At 36.8% G+C, this 15767-nt stretch overlaps 1 protein-coding gene across 1 annotated transcript; it reads left to right on the top strand.

Annotated features, from left to right (window-relative positions):
• Positions 1-1729: 1729 nt before the first annotated feature.
• LOC140226844 (phosphatidylinositol transfer protein alpha isoform-like) lies at positions 1730-13991 on the top strand. Its single transcript, XM_072307273.1, has 10 exons — positions 1730-2142; positions 2872-2902; positions 4601-4788; positions 6180-6279; positions 7650-7727; positions 8726-8806; positions 9963-10040; positions 11301-11396; positions 11938-12060; positions 13358-13991. The coding sequence occupies exons 1-10, from the start codon at positions 1997-1999 to the stop codon at positions 13397-13399; spliced, it is 963 nt and encodes a 320-aa protein (XP_072163374.1). The 5' UTR covers positions 1730-1996; the 3' UTR covers positions 13400-13991.
• The last annotated feature ends 1776 nt before the right edge of the window (positions 13992-15767 follow it).

Here is a 15767-nt window from a genome sequence, read left to right as displayed (position 1 = left end):
AATAGTGCTGGTGACGCGTCTCCTGTGTTCTGTTTACCTTTTGAACTTCTGCGTTTTTCACTAAGAGTATACTGCCACTTTAAGTATCACCATTAAGCAAGCCCTATATGATGACGAACAAAATCATCGAAAACTAGCATGGCATCCAACTCCTTAATACATTAAAGAGCTACCACGCTTTATCCATCACTAACGTCGCACCAGTGATTTTTATTAAAGGGTGTACTGTCCCTAGGTATCGATTAAAGTAAAAACGATTGTACAGTGTCATCAGGATTAGCGTAATGTTGTGATTTACTTAAGGACTTGTCGAGACCGTCATACAGGAGGCACGAAATTTTTCACAACAAGAGCACTGAAGTATACTGCACTCAAAATACCTAGATGTATATAAACTAGATAAGTGTATTTAACAGTCTCATTTAAAAAAAATGCCCATGGGAGGGGATTCCAAGCAGTATAGGTTTTTGGATTTTGTTTTCATAATACTAGTACATAAAGCCATTTCGGGAGGTGGTGTGTTGATCAAATTATTAGGCCTACCCGCAAAAAAAAAAAAGAAAAAAAAAAGAGAGCTCTGAAACACTGGACCCGATGTTTGCTGAAATTCGAAGTTTAAAGTCCATGTATTCTTTTAGGAAAGCTGTAAAAACAATGTTACTCTCGATATCAGTAGAGTCGTTGTCATTGTTAGTGTATAATAAACGAAATTCTTTCGTAGAAATATCGCCGCATTTCATCTATTATGTAATCATGTAACCAACCATGAAATGTAACTGTTCACCTGTACCTCGGTGAGAAATATTTCGTCATGCCTTACTGATCAGTGATCCAGGTGAACTAACTTTGTGTAAGCCTTTAGTGAAAGCAGACAGACCTCTCCTTTCCCTTTCTCCTTTCTACTATCCTATCTCTACGCAAGTCATCCCTCCCTCCTACTTTTTCTATGTGTATTGTGTACGAGGGCTGCACGTAATCTAAGCCACGCTTATCTCTACTGTATCATTCACAGTACGATTGTATTGCTGATACGTTTCTACTGCAAGGCCCTGAATAAAAAATATTTTGTTAACATGTTTATGTATAATAATGTATGGCTCCAACAATATATGCATAGGATGTACATGTATGTTCATGTACAATGATGATACAGGAATCAATAAATGAAATCAAACTAAAATAAAAGAGCTGGAAAACTTTTGCAAAGGAAATTTAAATCATCGAGAAACTGAAGTTAGGAGGGGTTCATTATTGGAGATGATTATACAGTGTTTGTTGATCCTGCTAAGTTTCACCATGTGGTATTGTGTGGCAAAGTATAAGTACCTTTACCTCAGAGGATCCGTTAGTTAGATTTTAAAGGGATCGTATAGTTTTGGTTGAGACCTAATTTCATGTTTCTAACATTTTTTTTTTAAATGAGATAATGAGAAACATCTTATGAAATATGAAAGAGCATGTAATTCCATGACGAATTCAACGTTTATTAGATGAAAATTGGTTTTGAATTGACTGAGATATCCAAAACAAAGCGATTCTAATAAAGTGTGGGACCCACCTTTTATTACGATCGCTTTCTTTTACTTTGTTTTGGATGTTTCAGTCATTCCAAACCGGATTTTCCTCGAATAAACTTTGAATTCCTCTTGAAATGATATGCTCTGTACTATTTCATATATGTTTTCTTGGTAGCTCGCAAAAAAGTTAAAAGCCCAATTCTCATCTCCACCAATACTGGATCATCCCTTTAACAATCAAATGATAGCTCAAGGAAAGCGAGTGAACGAATGAATGAACACCACTATAGTTCCTCAACGTTTAGGTTGCTTGCTTGTTATTATGGGAGCTTCGGGATAAAAAAAAAATTAACAAAAACACAACCTGAAGGAGCGTGACATCTTTCTGATGGAGCTATTGTACAGTGTCGACAGAAGGCTCGATCCACTCACCGTGCTGTGATTTCTTCTAAGGATCAGTGAGCTGATAGCTCTTTCGAATGCTTTCAACTTTCAGGCAAAACGGTGAGACGGAGATTCAAAAGGAGGGGCGTTTCAGGTGTCAACCGCATTGCAACCGGGATCGTTTGGAGAATCAAGCACTTCTTGTCTGTAAATCCAGCACTATGGTTTTCATCACAGAATTGTGAGTCCAGCATTAGACTGTATATAATGATTTCTATATGATTATTGTATAGTTACAAGATCTATTTAATATAGATGTGTTTAACATAACCCATAAAGCTCACTTCAAAATTTAATTGTTGCTGCTGCAAATGACCCCGACCACTGCAGATCTTAGCAATAATAATAAACATGGTGGCAATGCGTTTGTACCGATATGACAACAACACTACTACTGATAAGTGTATAAAATGTTGTAAAGCAGTATGTCCTCCAATATTGCATTGGAGACAATTTCAGTGTGTGCCGTAAAAGCGGATCGAAGGACAGACTGAGGGACTCGGGTGTAAAATCCACTGGCGCCTGATATACTCTACCTTTGTTATGTTTGCGGACCCGCCCCCCCCCCCCCCTATACGTTTGTTTGTTTGTTCATAGCAAGCACCTATTCAAAGCAAAATGCTCTGTACCATTCAATTTTCATTTTCATATACAATACGAAAGAGAAAAGATATCAAAGAGAAAATCTCTTATTTCTCAATAATGACAGATATCCTCGCAGGGACCATTATACATACAGTACACTATATTGTATATGCTAATTGTATCACGTCTAGAAGGTTATATAGGGCAGTGTGATACAATAAAACATCAAATTATACAGTGTATAGTACACAAGTGGTATATATTGAATTGGGTATGTATAGTATTGGGCAATGCTCTGTTATTTCTCTCTCTTTTCTTGTTGCAGTCGGATATTGCTTCCTATGACGCCAGATGAGGTAGGTTTGCTGCGATCATTCCCTTAACAAACACTGAACAACGTGATGTCTTAAAATAAATCATACATAATGAATGTTATCGTTTTTTCTTCTTTTTTTTTAACTTTACCTAGGAAAGCTCTCCAGATGAACTTACAATCTTTGGTATAACTTCAGGTTTCTTCCCCATGAAATCAATACATGTTTGTGTGTTTGTTTGTTTGTTTGTTTGTTCATTTCCATCTGAGAAGATGGCTGGATAGCCCATATTCAGGTCTTCCATGGGGTCCAGTTGATGTGAGGTGAGACCACTTCACCGGGTTAAACACCCTGCTCTTTGCGATGAATGAGTGAAGCGGGATCTTTTACGTGCATGAGTTGCTACTCTCTCATACATGGGACCTGCATCTTATGTCCTATCCGAGGGACAGAGCGTTTTGCCTCTTGCTAGAGGGGACGGTAGCTTACACACAACATTGCTCAGTCCAGACTCAGGTTCGAACCCGGGCCCTTAGGATCGTGAGGCAGACGCGCTATACCGACTGAGCCAACTCACCGCCCTGAATTTATGTATCTCACTATAACAAATAATCATAATTTGTAGTGGCGTAACATCCGGACCGTATTGCACAGTATAAACATGATAAAGTAAAAATGCAAAAAGTATAATGAAAATAATGTATGAGTATGATTATGTTTGGATGTTATTCGTTATGTGCGTCTATAAATTGTATGTATAATTATACCTTCTTACCCAAAGGTATTGCGTAGTTATGTTTGTGTGCGTTATTGTGTGTTTGTATGAAAGTGATTACCCCGGGTGTAGAAAATAAGACCCATAAAAAGATTAATTTTCAAGTCAGTTAGGCTGACTGGCCGATAACGAGGAAGGGGACATATACAGAATGTAAATCGAAAAAAGTTTGAAATGCTACCTTGGGAAGTTATACGTCATGAGAATTCGCCTGAACCTCGACGTTGGGTTTGTCAAGCACTCTGGGTTCCATAGCATAATAGAGATTACTAATATATGCACACTTTTTAGGTATAACAATTACCCTAAACATATTTGTGTACACGTGCATGGGAAAACAGAGGCTTTTTTTTTGTTGTTGCTTGTTTGCAAATGTTACATGTTCACGTGATCAAGCTAATCTAGTTGCTGACAGTTGTAACCTATGAGGGTTAACTGTAGGCCTATTTCAGCATAAAGAAATGGTGAGTTTATCTTTGTCTTTATGATATTATGTCCCCTGTGACCATCTTTACACGGTGGTGTGGTTGTTAGATGCTGTCTTAAGTGTAGACTTGTGCCACTTTTAGAAATAATCCTTACATAAGCATTATAGCTGCACAGTGATTTGGGCAAAGGAATAATATTTGTCGTATATTATTTGAATGAAATAGAGGACGTAGGTGATAAATATATATATATTACATATATATAATCACGATTGAATATACTACATAATATATACTATGTAATACATAATATGTAGTATATATAATATATATATATATATATATATATATATTACATATATATAATCACGATTGAATATACTACATAATATATACTATGTAATACATAATATGTAGTATATATAATATATATATATATATATATATATATATATATATATATATATATATATATATATATATATGTATACTACATACTTGTATATTATACAAGTATAATTCTACATCTCTCTGTAGTGTCGTATTGGTCATCTCTATGCCATTGACGAAGCGAGCCGGGATGAGACAGGAGGTGGAGAAGGCGTAGAGATAGTGGAGAATGTGCCTTTTGATGCAACACGTTTCCCCGTCGTCAACACACTCAGTGGTCAACCAAAAAAGATAACGAAAGGGCAGTACACTCATAAGATCTACCACGTTGCAAGGTGAATTCCACACCCTGTCCATGTCTTGTGCTGTGTGAATTATGAAGTCCAGTCAAAAGTTTTTAACACCTCTATACGTTATTTTTCCCTCGATTGAAGTTATGTTGTAAATAAATGATTAATTTGTTAGACGCACGGTCCTAAAGTTGGAAAACAATATTCCATAACCCCTTGATGTGATTTTTTTATGTCTTTCTGCGAGCGCTATTTTGCCCGATTCGTGTGAACATCTCAAAAAGATGCATGTGCAAGGAGTTGCACACATAAAATAAAAAAAAAAACGGCAAAAATGTTTAAATTGAGAGCTGTTAGAGCTGAGACTGAGAGAGAAAAGTTTTTCGATGGGTTATTGAGTATCTCACACGAAGAACAGCATCCCCCAAAGCAACATTATTGAGGATAGTAATTCCTTGAGAACCACCTCATCTTTGCTTTTAAACCTGTCGTTCCAATAGATCATTAGCAATAAATATATTTTCTTATTTACTAAGCTGTATGATCCCCTGTATAAGACTTTAGAAAACGTAATCAGCAACGGCTGCGGGCGTGATTACCAGCTCACCCTACCTATGATGACCTATCAAAATCTCATGATTTTTATCCGTCATTCATCATCTGCAGGTTTTTTTTTCTTCATGCGCAAACTTTTCAAGCCTCGACCTGAAAACTTTTCAAGCCTCAACCTTAATTGGGGTCCTTCTTATATCAAACTTGACAGAATTCATCTGTTGAAGGTATATAGAGAATGAAAATTTGTGACCAAAAAAAGAATAATAATAATAATAATAATCAGATCATTATTTCTCTATCAAGCGATACTGTAATACTAAACTTGGTACCCACGTACTCATTTCTCAAGACTCAAAGCGATTGCATTATACTATTCAATAATTGACTTTCCCCGCGATGCAGGGACTAATGTGAACGCAGGGACGGTAGAAGCATGGAGCTGCTGTAGTAGCTCCATGGTGGAACTCAGGCATGCCAAATGTTATGGACGTCAACCCCGCCCCTCCCACTTCCAGGGCCCGTGTTAATGACGCCTTGCGCCACGATATTATGTTAACAGAGTTAAGAGGATGCTTGCAATTTTGCGTGAAATTAAAGACCTGAAGTTTAATCAGTAGTGAATTTATTTATTCTTTTTTTTTTTTGCCGTTGGGACCTTCTCTACACAATGTGTTTATCTTGAGGTCGCCGCTAAAGCATTCATTCGAAAAATATAGCAATTTTATTACAGTATCTTTTTAAATCAAACAAATAAACAAAATTACTGTTGCTTGAACAAAGACTCATAGGTACCACTTGAAGGATAACGATATTCACAAAAATGATTGAATATTTTCACTGTATACAATGTAAGATTAACTCGTCATTTATCATCATCACAGTAAGGTTCCCGCCTTCATTCGCCTTCTGGCCCCGAAAGGTTCACTCGAGATTCATGAGAAGTCTTGGAACTGTTTTCCATTCGTCCGCACCGAAATATCGGTAAGCAAACATGCAAAGTCTTCCTTGGGAATAACATAGAAAAAATCACAGTGATAATGATGATGATGGTGATGATGATGATGATGATGATGATGATGCTGTAATGATGATGATGATGATGATGATGATGGTGATGATGATGATGATGATGATGATGATGATGATGATGAAAGAAGGAGATGTCGGCATTTTGGAGCCTTAGTTTATTTGTTCTAAGTTCATCGTGACACTGCAGGCACCCTGCGGGCATGGCTTGGTGGTATAGTGCCGCTGATCGGATGACAGGTTCGATTCCCACTGTATGGTTCCTTTTTGTGGCATGTTTGTTCAAATGTAGATCAGCAGCTGCGATCTTACAAATACAGATAAAGATGGTGACAATTATTGATTAACAAGCCAGCCACTAGATAGTGATGATGTTATATGATAATGATAATAATGATATACTCATAATGACAGGGACAAGAATATGGTCTGATTCATCAAATTTCAGTTTAAAAATCAGTTTAATTGAGATATATTTCCATTCGTTCAAAAAATAAAGTAAGTAAAAAAACAAAACAAAGTATACATTAAACAATTATTATTTAATTAGTGGGGGCGCTGTGGCATAGTGGATAAGACTCTCGACTCCCTGTCGGAGGACCCGAGTTCGATTCCCGCCTAGTGTTTACGTCCTTGGACAAGATGTTTTTACCCACTATGTCCCTCTCTACCCACGTGTTTAATGGGTACCTGGCAACCATGGCATCGCTGGGGTAATAATAGCAGGGCCCTCTGGTATCGAGAAGTGGCAACACTGAAGAGGCTACCCTGGATAGATAAGAACTTATTATTATTATTATAACCACTATTGTTATTATTATCATTATTATTATTATTATCATTATTATTATTATTATCATTATTATTATTATTATTATTATTATTATTATTATTATTATTATCATTGTTATTATTATTATTATCATTATTATTATTATTATCATTATTATTATTATTATTATTATTATTATTATTATTATTATTATTATTATTATTATCATTATGGCTATCAACATTATCATTATTATTACTGTGGTTATTATCATTATTATTATCATCATGATATTCTAGAAATTAATAATAGGTTGAGATGGAGGAGGGGTGTCAGTGGATATTGGAAGGAATCGGGCTATATCGACTGCAGTATCAATTTTCCTATCATTTTTGGATTATTTTTGTCGTTTGTGATGTATTCTTCATTATTCCTGAATTTCAACACCACCACCATCTGTAATTTTATTCTCTTTGCTGTATCGTTAATATTTCTTTATCAATGACAACATCATCACGAACTTGTTGTTACTGAATTCTGTTCTGCGATACAGAACCCCGATTACATGAAGGACGGTATGAAATTCACGATTGATACAATCTACGCAGAGGGCAAAGGGGAAGAGGAGAACGTAAGTATGCCACAAAGCTGTTCCGCGCATCACAAGGGCATGTTGTGGATCAGTGGACGACATAACGGAGTATCCACCAAGAGTTCCCGGGTTCGAGTCCCCTATGAGCGGCAGCGGTTTGCCCCTTTTGGCAAGGCGCTTTATATCCTCATACGTCATAGCATTGACCCCGCTTGACTTGCTTGTTGCATTCATCGGATCCGAAATAGCGTAGAGCTATCTATAATCATGATTACAGATCAATGTTTAATCACTGAGAAAAATTGTATTGTGGAGATTTTTTTTTTTTTTTTTTTTTTTTTTTTTTTTTTTTTTTTTTTTAGTAATTCCAAGCAGCTATAGCTATTGACACGCAATGGTATATGGGTAATTTCCATTAGTTATCAACTAATTAGAGAATGAAAAAAGGATGACAAAGAGTGCTAATTATTGCTCAAAAAGACATTTACAATAGTTAGATAACTTCACATGTCTATCAAGACTTTGAATGGGAAATCGTTGGTGGTTTATATACTCACAAATCAATTGGTAATGATAAATTGCACTAAGAGCGAAATATGATATGAAATAGGTGTATGAATCTCCAGCATTGTTGAGGTAGCATATTAGCCTTACTGCCTTACCTGACCAGCTGTTCCAGTAACTCAACAGAACTGAGCTATGCGATGAAGACTTTTACAATGGGTTCCGCTCAACGTATAACCAAAAGATATTTTATGAGATTTGATGTGTAGTTCAACAAATTATTTCTCGCATTTTTGGGGCCATTGATGTACGGAGAAAGATAAGCATTTACACGTAGACGAGAGCATCGTACAGATGTTGCAAGCTTCATTGACATAACATGCCAAAAGGCAATGGAACGTAGTAACTGTCGTGGGGTTTTGTTTCTGTTTCTGTTTTTGTTTTTGTTTGCGTATTGGAGGTTTTCTCTTTTCCTTTGTCGGCACGCGGTTGTACAATATTTATAACTATTTTCAATTCAAATGTGCGTTTAGATTCACGAACTACCCCCGGATTTACTGTGTCAGAGACAGATCGACTTCATTGACATCGCCAAAGATGCAGTCAGTCAGGCGGTAAGAAGCCAACTCTGCAAAACTCCCCTCTCTCTTTCTCTCTCCACCCCCTTTCGCTCTGTCTATCTATGACAAATGTGTTATAGATCATATTTATGTTATATCTTATACCTTATATATTTTATATTATATATCTATATAAATATTATATATTATATATAATATATAATATATTATAATATGATATGATATACTTTAATTTATTATAAATATTTATGTAATACATACTTTCACTTTGTGAAGGCCATTTCAGTACAGAGTGTTCGATGTTGTGAAGGTAGAGCGTGGAATAATGATGATAATATTAGCACAGGGATAAATAGTTGACTAGAGGTTCATCAGCACTCTTGTTACTCAGAGTTTCGCGCAACCCACATGAGGTGCGATCGTCAGGCAAAATTTTGATATCAACACAAGGAGCTTATGAGTCGAGTGAGAAAACTCTCTTTGCATCAACACTATCGCGCAATCCAGTGGAAATCGCGTTTAGCGCAGAACCAAAGAAAAAGGGTATATTCATATTCAAGGTAAATTTATATTCTGAGATGCTGCTTTGTATTGAATTCACTGGATATTGATGGTGACTAGCAGGGTAGGGAACGAACATACAAGAATATTCCATCTAAAAGCTTTGAAAACGCACTTTCGACACCAAGTCTATAGAGATTTATGAATTACCTGAATTAGCATTTCGTTATCTGCTTTTGTCAGCTTAGGACAAAATTAAGTGGGCCTACTTTGAGAAGGCATACGTGCTCTATAGCTGTCATTTCCAGCTGCTTCCATTTTCGTAGTACCGTATCACCAACCAGTCCGTAAAAATGCGCAGTGGTATATGGTTATTGGTGACGATCTTGCACGTGTACTACGTATTCAACAATACTGCACGCATTGCTTACCTAATACATGTACACACATTTTCATACCCCGTGGAAAAATTATTGATTTCTCAATTTTTAGCACTGCATATAAGTGCTGTACAGAATAAGAAATTATTTCATCAACATGATCAATATGTGATATATAAAACTTGATCATCGGTATAGTCGGTGGGATATCTTTCGCCATATTGTTTACACAAAACTGTCCTCGATTGTGGTAAATTCACGCTGTGATATAAAATCATGTTAATATTCCTCAATATCTTGTGCTGTAGGACTACAAAGAAGACGAAGATCCGACAAAGTTCACATCTGAGAAGACTGGGCGTGGTCCGCTAGTTGGAGACTGGAAGGTGAGTGAGGGCAAAAACTCTGAGAGGAATAACTTACAACTTTGCGATAATACATTAATTGATTGATTGATTTTTTTTTTTTTTTTTGTGCGATTCCAACTTGACATTGCTGGTCGTCGATGGGATCCAGATAATCAAAATTACAAATACAGTACAATATCAAAATATGAAATACATAAATTGTGCTTCAGCAAGAAGGCCTATACTTGCCCTCTCCCTTTGATACAAATGAATATACCTGGTACGTGTGTATAAATACTGGACTAACAATAACGTAAAGGTTTCCCCTAGAGTATTCGTTTTTGTCGAGCCCACCGGAGGTGAGGGGAGACTAAGGGATCGCCTGCGGCGTCTGTCCGTCCGTCGTCCGTCCGTCAGTCGTCTGTCCGTAACGCTACAAAAACTTCAATAACTCTTTACTCTGGGCTTCAATTGCAATCAAACTTTGAGGGAAGAGGGGTCATACAAAGTTTCACATTTTACCATATATGACGGTCACCTCAAGGTCAAAGCTCACAGGCAGGGGTCAATGAACTTTTAGAGACCAATGTTAAGTTTTTATGGCGCGTTTCTATTATGGGTCATAACTTTTGATCCATAGGTCCGTTTGTGACTAAACTTGGATGGTAGATGTCCCTTGGGGAGTGGATCATCACCACAAGGTCAAAGGTCACAAGCAGGGGTCAACGAACTTTTAGAGCCCAATGTTATGTTTCTATGGCGCGTTTCTATTATGGGTCATAACTTTTGATCCATAGGTCCGTTTGTGACCAAACTTGGATGGTAGATGTCCCTTGGGGAGTGGATGGTCACCACAAGGTCAAAGGTCACAGGCAGGGGTCAACGAACTTTAAGGGCCCAATGTTAAGTTTTTATGGCACGTTTCTTTTAGGCCATTATTTTTTACCCTTTTATATCTCTTTTTGCCTGTTATATCTCTTTTTTTTAATCTGTTATATCTTTTTTTTTAATCTCTTCTATCCAATTCCCGTACAATTTCTTGTACGCGAATGGGCGAGACACATTATGGCACTTGCCTTGTCACGCTGAAGAGGTTTCCTGAGGCAAATACAATCACACATACATTACTCTTAGTCATTGTCCGTCAGATCACTGCAGGGTCCACTATACGACGACGAATTCTTGTTAATTTATGTATAGGACGTGTAAGATTTCACTTAATGCCACCATTGTCAATGGCGGCTTCATAATCTCACTCTTATTGTAATGGCCTGCATGCTTTCTGTGTTTACCGTACAGGAGACGCAGAATCCAATAATGTGCTGCTACAAACTCGTCTCCTTCGAGTTCATGTGGTGGGGTCTCCAAACGAAAGTCGAGGGTGTGATGAAAAGGGTACGTATTTCTCGTAACGACAAGGATGAAATATAACACAAAATACTAATATCTAAGACTTTTCTGGGGTGAATAAAGAAAAAGAAAAAAAAGAAGAGATATTACAAATTTTATCACTCCATAAAGTGCAGACATATTCTCACTCGCTGAGCAGTGTACAGATGTTGTGTCATTGTCCAACACACGACTATATTATACAATGATGTTCTGTACAGTGTCAGGTCAGTGGTGAGTCGGAGGGGGGGGGGGGGGGTTGGAGGAGCGCACCGGGCGCTCCCTCATGTCATTTTTCTTAAAATAAAAGAAATAAAAAAAGGAAATGAAAGGGGCGCGTGCGCTTCCCTAACCCCCCCCTTTTTTTGGCTTGTCAGGCGATGAAACCCGGAAGTGGCACGAGATATTGCGCGTAGCCCCCCCCCCCCCTTTATTCTTTTCAGCTGATTAAACCCGGAAGTGGGACCAGACATATTTTTTCGCTCCCACCTTTCTTGAATTCCTGGATTCGCCCTTTTTTCGTTGATTTTCTTTTTAATGTACACAGGCGGAGAGGCGCATATTGTTAAACCTTCATCGCAAACTTTTCTGTCGTATGGACAAATGGCATGGGATGACGATTGAGGACATTCGCGCGATGGAAGAGAAGACCAAGGAAGACTTGCAAAAGGTACCAGACCACACCTTAAACGCTTAAAGAGAGGATACCCAATCAATATCTGAGTGCTTGTCTAGGAATTGTAAAAAGAGGGTTAATAGTTTGTGAATAAATAGACAGATTTCATGTGGGGTGTCTCTTATACAAACCTTGGTATAGAGCTGTGAGGCCATATGACGTCATCGTGCTTTCATCGCGTTCGGTGCATAAATTATTTAGTGGGAGTGCGGCATGATAAAATGATTAATAATAATTGTTATCATACGTGTCGTGTCATGGTCAGTACATCTGATATTATCTTCTGTTGATATGAATAACAACTGAAAGATGTCAATTCGATACTTGTTACAACTTTTGCGCAGTTTGTGGTTGCAGCTACGGTGGTTTTCAGCTTTTTATGCTTTCTTTCTATAGGCTCGAGTTTAAAGTCGGCCACCTATCCCTAATAGTTCTATGTATTTATAGGATTTTTGTTATTAAGGTCACATTGATACGCACAATCGAACCACGTAACCGTCACAAAATAGATGACCACAAAGATGTCATAGCTCTTTTGAAAGGCCTGTGCCTCCCCCTTTTTTTATTGTGGGAAGTAGACTTCGTAGGCCATAATATTATATATAGGTCATGTAGGTTGTCGGCCATTAGGATTCAGATTATTCATGCACTCATGAAGAAAGGTTTGTAGACTATAGATCACCACATCCCTCCCAGTATAAAAGAACCACACACCTGCATATACTTAGAATGGACATTCATGTGCCGCATCACTTTGTTGTAGCAAAGATGTTGGGGAAAAAAATAAGGGACAATTGATAGGAATACCAGCTTAGAATGCATAAACATCATTGTGGCTGATGAGGGCAAATTCCTCAATATATTTCTCACCCCAACTGTTCGGGAATGTTATATTGCTTTTGTTTTAATGAAAAAAAAACAACAACACAAAAACCAACAACAAACAAGTGGGTGGATTAAAACAACACCCACCCCCTCGCAAATTGTGGAATTGAAATATTTTTCAGATAGATTTTAAATTAGTGACATTTTTCTGTATTAAACATGCAAATGACGCACAGTAATTTATTCGAAAAATAAGGTGTATATACTACTTTCAGTATATACAATAAGCTTATTGAGTGCATCAAGATGTTTTGTTTGGACACGCAAAACACAGCGCTTTCATGTTTCGAGATTTGACGTTTCATTTTACACACATACCTCCATAAGAAATAATTCACAGATGTAAGAGTTGTACGTGACATTGATATATCTATTCCATCGCTTGGTTTTGTCTCCTATATTATAGATGCTACAGAAGGGGGATGTCAGAGGCATGGTGGAAAAATAGGCGAAGGGTTCGGCTCCATCCGGAAAGTTTCATCGAGCTTTACGATGGTACGATGGTATAAAATGTCCTTTCCGACACGCGACAAGAATAAGTTGACACAAGAATATCTGCAGTTCACAAATTTGGGGTTTATTGCAAGTTTGACCTTTCACATTATTAGGCAGGCACAAAGGTAGTGGCTGTAATGCATGACAACGACCAACGTCGCGCAAGCTCGGAGAAACTTCGTCGTCGTCGATTGATTTGCAATACATCCGTATTCTTGCTTGTGACATCGTCGAGGTTATCATTCGCGTTAGTTTGACCCCCTGCCCCCATTTATGTCATTGCTCTTGGAAGGGGAAGAGAGAAGGTTTCACACCTATACAGATAAAACAGTTGCAATTTGCTATTCCGAAACTCAGTTATTCGTTATCATGGTTATTCCGAAGGTTCGTACTTGCAAAAATGAAATAAGGCTCATTATTCCGAAGGCTTGTTAATCTTAAAAAAAAAAAAGGTTTGTTAATCTGAAAATGAAATAATGTTCTTTTGAACACTCTCTTTTCTTCCATGTTCGGATAAACGGACCTTATTTCATTTTCAGACTGACGAAGCTGTCGAATTTAGAGGAGTTGTATTTCATATTTTTGTTTTCTGTGTATTGCAAGAATGACATTATTTCAACAAGCAAAAAATTCCAAAAAACAACAACAACAACCAACAACCAACAACAACAACCAACAACCAACAACAACAACAATAATAATAATAATAACAACAACAACAACAACAACAACAACAACAACAACTGAATCTTACTCGTGTTCTCCTGTTTATGTTTTGCCTTTCAACACTCGTCTCTATGTGGAGATTAGTTATTCTCTTGGTGTCGGGTCTGAAGTAAAAGTTGGAAATTACATTGGCCTTGATTATTATTAATTGAATATTGTAGGCAATATTATGATAGTAACGTAAGGTAAGCTCTGTGGGAACGTTTTGTCGGTTAGTTATGTCCATAGTATTCGCATTCTTGTCGTTTCATGAGCAGGTGAACGGCATGTTAACAATCATGATATACTACTGTATAACAGTGTACTGGAATGATGAATTCCTACACTGTATTATAGACATTCAGTATACTTGACCTGTTCTGTTTGTAAATCTGTATTTACGTCCATATCCCAGTCCTTTTGCTGCTCTAAGTAGACACTAATGATTGGAATAGCCCGCACAAACCTGTCATAAACGTATTTCATAACAACGCGTGATTCATATTTATTGGATATTATACAATGCTTAATGGATAAAAAATACGAGTATTTACATAGTGCAAATAGTTTTTCATTGTAGTTATGTTTATGTATGTGTTGCTAAGGAAGATAATTTTCACAGTACTAGACGGAGAACAGTAAAATCAAACGTTTATGTGTTCCATTTTGTAACACTCGTTTGTCATTAGACATGTTAGACTTGTTTCTTTAAGCACGATGTGTTATTCATTACTCCATTTTTTTTTGCACTGTAGTTTTAATGCGGTTTAAATGTCTTTTAAAGTCTCTCCAGTGGATCTATATATCTATATATATATATATATATATATATATATATATATATATATATAACGCCCAACAAAACCCAATAGAAAATTGTATTCACAACTTATTAGTATGAGTGCATGTATTACACGTCCGCGCAGTTTTAGAGTAAAATACGTTATTACTATCCATGTAATATTATGATATCGATATCTGTTTCATCTAGATTTTGATAGGCCAATAAGAATTAATGCTCGTACAAGTAGATACCACTGTAAAGCTAACGCTAACTATGTTTCATAAAGTTTTCATTTTAAAGGTTAAAGGACACCGCTGTGTAATTTTTGAGTGTTATTCTGGTGCCTGAGGGAAATTTATTTTTCTCGAATTGTAAGTGATTGTGGCATGAGCTGATAAACATACAGAGTTTAATGCCAAAATGAGCTAAGCGCCATTTTAAAACATTTTAACATATGTCTATGTCAGATAGAGCAAAAAAAAAAAAAAAAAAAAAAAAAAAAAAAAAACCTTTTCGGTAATCCGTAGCATAACAAGGAATATTCTAGAAGTTATGATTAAACATATCCCATATTTGTGTGTGTGTGGTTTTTTTAGCAGCTCTAATTCCAGAGTTAGTTCGTTTGCCATAAAACGCTTCATACGTTTACCTATAAAGCGCAGCAACCAACCCGCCTATCATTACAATGGAATAAAAGAATTTAACCTCTGAATTTTATATTTCTTTAGCAGTCTCTCAGACTGTTCTGGATAAGCAAAAATGCATAATTATAACCAAAAGTGACATGTCGCTTTGGTATATACAGTTGCAAATCCCTATAATAAAGTAGTTA

Source organism: Diadema setosum, chromosome 4, assembly GCF_964275005.1.
Source record: "Diadema setosum chromosome 4, eeDiaSeto1, whole genome shotgun sequence".
Taxonomy (NCBI): domain Eukaryota; kingdom Metazoa; phylum Echinodermata; class Echinoidea; order Diadematoida; family Diadematidae; genus Diadema; species Diadema setosum.
Note: the sequence above shows the minus strand (reverse complement) of the source record. Positions and strands in the feature narration are given on the sequence as shown.